This window comes from Cebus imitator, unplaced genomic scaffold (assembly GCF_001604975.1).
Source record: "Cebus imitator isolate Cc_AM_T3 unplaced genomic scaffold, Cebus_imitator-1.0 Scaffold263, whole genome shotgun sequence".
NCBI lineage: Eukaryota > Metazoa > Chordata > Mammalia > Primates > Cebidae > Cebus > Cebus imitator.
This window is the reverse complement of record NW_016107578.1, coordinates 152,681-157,801: the sequence shown is the minus strand read 5'-3', so window position 1 is coordinate 157,801 and position 5,121 is coordinate 152,681. Positions and strand designations below refer to the sequence as shown.

At 49.7% G+C, this 5,121-nt stretch overlaps 1 protein-coding gene across 1 annotated transcript in view; it reads left to right on the top strand.

Moving 5' to 3' along the window:
* The first annotated feature begins 1,029 nt into the window (after positions 1-1,029).
* QTRT1 (queuine tRNA-ribosyltransferase catalytic subunit 1) overlaps positions 1,030-5,121 on the top strand; it is a 9,070-nt gene continuing 4,978 nt past the window's right edge. Inside the window, exons 1-3 of the mRNA XM_017499951.2 lie at positions 1,030-1,311; positions 1,549-1,617; positions 1,716-1,854. Coding sequence (XP_017355440.1) covers positions 1,069-1,311; positions 1,549-1,617; positions 1,716-1,854 — 451 coding nt within the window. The 5' untranslated portion in view covers positions 1,030-1,068. The remainder of the gene's footprint in view (positions 1,312-1,548; positions 1,618-1,715; positions 1,855-5,121) is intronic.

Sequence of the window (5,121 nt, the reverse complement as noted above, 5' to 3'; positions counted from 1 at the left end):
GTTTCACCATGTTGACCAGGATGGTCTCGATCTCTTGACCTCGTGATCCACCCGGCTCGGCCTCCCAAAGTGCTGGGATTACAGGCGTGAGCCACCACGCCCGGCCGCTTTGTTATTATTATAAATGGAACACAACTGGCACTCAATATGTCTGTGACCCTTCCTCCCCTTGCTTGGATACTAGTCGGGTATGTATATATAGGTGTACACTGAATGAAGGAAGGAATAACTGTGGCCAGATTGTGAGCCTTAGCCTTTTCTATAAATCCAGGATTCCTTAATTTAACTTTTTTATTTTTTGAGACGAGGTCTCACTGTGTCTCTCAGGCTGCAGTGCACTGGATCACAGCTCACTGTAGGCTCTGTCTGTTGGGCTCACATGGTCCCTTCGCTTCACCCTTCCAAGTAGCTGGGATTACAGGAAGCGCCAGCACGCCCAGCTAAATTTTGATTTTTTGTTTTGTTTGTAGAGACGAAGTCTCATTATGTTGCCCAGGCTGGTCTCCAACTCCTGGGCTTAACTGATTTACCGCCTTGGCCTCCCAAATAGATGGGATTTACAGGCGAGAGTCACTGCGCCCAGCCTCCCTATTTGAATAAACTAATGCTAACAGAGCGCTTACTATGTGCCAGGTCCTGTACTGATCTCTTGGTACAAAGCAATGAACAAGATGCAACAAAAGCGCCATCAATAGCTCCCTGCAACTTGGGCCAACCACTGTGTAAAGGTCTATACAACATCCTGATTCAATATTTACAACGTCTTTATGCTGAGATGCTGTAATTCGTCACATTTTACGCAAGTTAAAATTATGGCTAAAAGAGTCTCTGATTGTAGCTCGAAAGCGCTAAGGATGGGATTCGTTCCCAGCTCAAGTTTGATTCTTCGCTTTAGTGTGCTGCGAGTAGGAGTTAAGTGGGCACCCAGCCAGGACCAGAGGTTCAAATCCGTTGCCATGGTCCTCCGACGCTTTCCCGGGCTCCAGAAAGCATCGCGCGGTCACGTGACAACAGCCAACATGGCGCCGCCCACTGCGTGGTACTGCCCACGTGGTTCCGGCAGTCAAGATGGCGGGAGCGGCCACCCAGGTTTCGCTGGAGTCGGCCCCAAGGATCATGAGGCTGGTGGCCGAATGCAGCCGCTCCAGGGCCCGCGCAGGAGAGCTGCGGCTGCCGCATGGGACAGTGGCCACTCCTGTGTTCATGCCAGTGGGCACGCAGGCCACCATGAAGGGCATCACGACCGAGCAGCTGGACGCTCTGGGTTGCCGCATCTGTCTGGGCAATACCTACCATCTGGGTCTAAGGCCGGTGGGTGGGGTCTGCGGCTAGCGGGGAAGCAGCGAGGCCTGGGGAGCCATGGAACGTCCCCCAGACTCGGACACTCCTCCCAAAGTCAATCGATCAGCCGTATTGAGCGCCCCCCATGACTGGGCCTTGGGATGGGCGTGAAAGCAGCAGAGACTAAAACTGGCCAGCTCTGTCCCCCAACAAGAGCCCCCAGGAACGCGTTCACCCCTAATCTGACACTTTATCCCATCAACCCAGGGACCCGAGCTGATCCAGAAAGCCAACGGTCTCCACGGCTTCATGAATTGGCCTCATAATCTGCTAACGGTGAGCTGAGGAGAGAACCGGCGTTCCAGAGTACTTCTCTAGAGTGAGGGGTCCCCCATCTCCACCCGCTGACAGCCTTGCGGTGGGGTTTCCCTTAGGACAGCGGCGGTTTCCAGATGGTGTCGCTGGTGTCTCTGTCCGAGGTGACGGAGGAAGGCGTCCGCTTCCGCTCCCCCTACGACGGCAATGAGACCCTGCTGAGCCCGGAGAAATCCGTGCAGATCCAGAACGCGCTGGGTGAGAGGACCCCGGGGAGCCTCCCCTTACCCTGTCTGTCAGGGGGTGGAGGTGACACAGGTCCTGTTCTTTGGGTGTTGTGTGGCTTTGAGCAGGTCACTCCTCCCTGAGCTTCAGTTGAGCCAACTCAAAGCAGGGATACATAATAGCAGGTCTTTGGTAGGATTGTTGACAAGTGCTTATAAGATGATGTCAGTGAATCTCCACGCTGGCCATGTAGTAGCTTAAGTATTATTACTGCAATTTTTATTTTATTTATTTATTTATTTATTTTTGAGATGGGGTCTCTCTCCATTGCCCAGGCTGGAGTGCAGTGGTACATCTCAGCTCACTGCAACCTCCACCTTCTGGCTTCAAGCCATTCTCCTGCCTCAGCTTCCCAAGTAGCTGGGATTACAGGCTCCCACCACCACGCCTGGCTAACTTTTTATATTTTTAGTAGAGACGACGTTTAATCCTGTTGGTCAGGCTGGTCTCGAACTCCTGACTTCAGGCGATCTACCTGTCTCTGCCTTCGAAAGTGCTCGGGTTATAGGCGTGAGCCACCGTGGGTGGCCTAATATCCCCATTTCTTGACAAAGAGAATTAACATTTTCTGAACCTTGTAAAGAACCATGGATACACAGGGTCAACACCCCTCTTCCCCTCATCATCCTAATAGATTGACACTGTAGGGTGGAAGAAATATATATTTTTTTGTTATCTTAGATTTATGGCTGAAGTCCCTATAACAAAGGAGCACCTGTAACAAAAAAACCTCAATAACAGGAGAAAAGGCTACAGATTAATTTGACTATTTATTACTGCAATTTTTTACTGATTTTAGAGCCCTGACCTTACTTCTGTAAGACTTTGTTTGTTTGTTTGTTTATTTTTGTGATGGAGTCTTGCTCTGCTGCCCAGGCTGGGGTGCAGTGGCATGATCTTGGCTCAGTGCAACTTCCACCTCCTGGGTTCAAGCGATTCTCATGCCTCAGCCTCCCGAGTAATTGGGATTACAGGTAGACACCACCACGCCTGGCTAGTTTTTTTTTTTTTTTTTTCTTTGAGACGGAGTTTCACTCTTTTTACCCAGGCTGGAGTGCAATGGCGCGATCTCGGCTCACCGCAACCTCCGCCTCCTGGGTTCAGGCAATTCTCCTGCCTCAGCCTCCTGAGTAGCTGGGATTACAGGCACGCACCACCATGCCCAGCTAATTTTTTGTATTTTTGGTAGAGATGGGGTTTCACCGTGTTGACCAGGATGGTCTCGATCTCTTGACCTCGTGATCCGCCCGCCTCAGCCTCCCAAAGTGCTGGGATTACAGGTGTGAGCCACCGCGCCCGGCCTCTGGCTAGTTTTTTATATTTTTAGTAGAGATGGGGTTTTGCATGTTGGCCAGGCTGGTCTCGAACTCCCCACCTCATGTGATCTGGCTGCCTTGGCCTCCTAAAATGCTGGGAATACAGGTGTGAGCCACTGCACCTGGCCCAAGTTTATTTAATATTTGTTTTATGTGACACAGGAGTCTTTAGAAATGAAGACCCAAAGATGCAGGAAGACCCATATATATAGGGGTTTTTTTGTTTGTTTGTTTTGTTGTGTTTTTTTTGAGACAGGGTCTTACTCTGTCACCCAGGCTGGAGTGGAATGGTGTGATCTTGCCTCACTGCTACCACTGCCTCCAGTGTTCAAGAAATTTTCCTGTCTCAGCCTTCCAAGTTGCTGGGATTATAGGTGATGCGTGCCACCATGCCCGGCTAATTTTTAATAAAGATGGGGTTTCACCATGTTGGGCAGGCTGGTCTAGAACTCCTGGCCTCAAGTGATCTGCCACCCTCTGCCTCCCACAGTGCTGGGATTACAGGCGTAAACCACTGCACCCAGCCTGTTTGTTTTTGTTTTTGTACATAGGATCTGTGTGTCACCCAGGCTGGAGTGTAGTGATGTGATCTCAGCTCACTGCAGCCTTGACGTCCTGGACTCAAGTGATTCTCCCACTTCAACCTCCAGAGTACCTGGGACTACAGGTGCACAGCACCACTCCCAGCTAATTTTTAAAAAATTTTGTAGAGATGAGGGTCTCACTATGTTACGTAGGCTAGTCTTGAACTCCTGGCTTCAAGCGATCCTTTGCCCTGACCACTCAAAGTGCTCGTATTACAAGCATGAGGCTGGGCATGGTGGCTCACACCTATAATCCCAGCACTTGGGAGGCCAAGGCAGGCAGATCACAGGGTCAAAAGATCGAGACCACCCTGTCCAACGTGGTGAAACCCCGTCTCTACTAAAATACAAAAATTAGCTGGGTATGGTGATGCGCGCCTATAGTCCCAGCTACTCGGGAGGCTGAGGCAGGGGGATCGCTTGAACCTGGGAGGTGGAGGTTGCGGTTGCAGTGAGCCAAGATTGTGCCACTGCACTCTAGCCTGTCGACAGAGTGAGACTTTGTCGCAAAAAAAAAAAAAAAAAAAAAAAATAGTTTGAGACCAGCCTGGGCAACATGATTAGACCCCATCTCTACAAAATTAAAACAATTAGCTAGGCATGATGGCAGGCAGCCATAGTCCAGCTACTCCAGAGGCTAAGACTAGGGGACTGCTTGAGACCCAGGAGTTGCAGGTTACATTGAGCTATGATTCCCCACTACAGTCCTTTCTGGGTGACAGAGCAAGGCCCTGTCTCTTTAAAAAAAAAGAAAGTATATCTATTTCTCTTCTTATCTTCTTGATTTCATAAGATCTGCAGTGATATCTCATGGGCTTTTTTTTTTTCTTTTTTCCTGAGACAAGGTGTCATTCTGTCAACCAGGCTGGTTGGTGCAGTGGTATGAACTCACTCACTGCAACTTTTGCCTCTGGGCTTAAGTGAGTGTCCTACCTCAGCCTCCCAAGTAGCTGCAACTACAAGTGTACACCACCACGCCTGGCTAATTTTTGTATTTTTTTTGAAGAGAAGGAATTTTGCCATGTTGCCCAGGCCGGTCTTGAACTCCTGGCCTCAAGTGATCTGCCTACCTTAGCTTCAAAGTGCTAGGATTACGGGCATCAGCCACTGCACCCATCCTTTGGTTGATTTCATAATCTTAGATCATCTGTAGTATATTGCAGCAAATCCCCTATCTCTAAAACATAAGAGTGTTTTTTTTTAATAAAAAACACAGCCATAGAGGCCGGGTGTGGTGGCTCACGCCTTTAATCCCAGCACTTTGGGAGGCCGAGGCGGGTGGATCACAAGTTCAGGAGATCAAGACCATCCTGGCCAACATGATGAAATCCTCTCTCTAT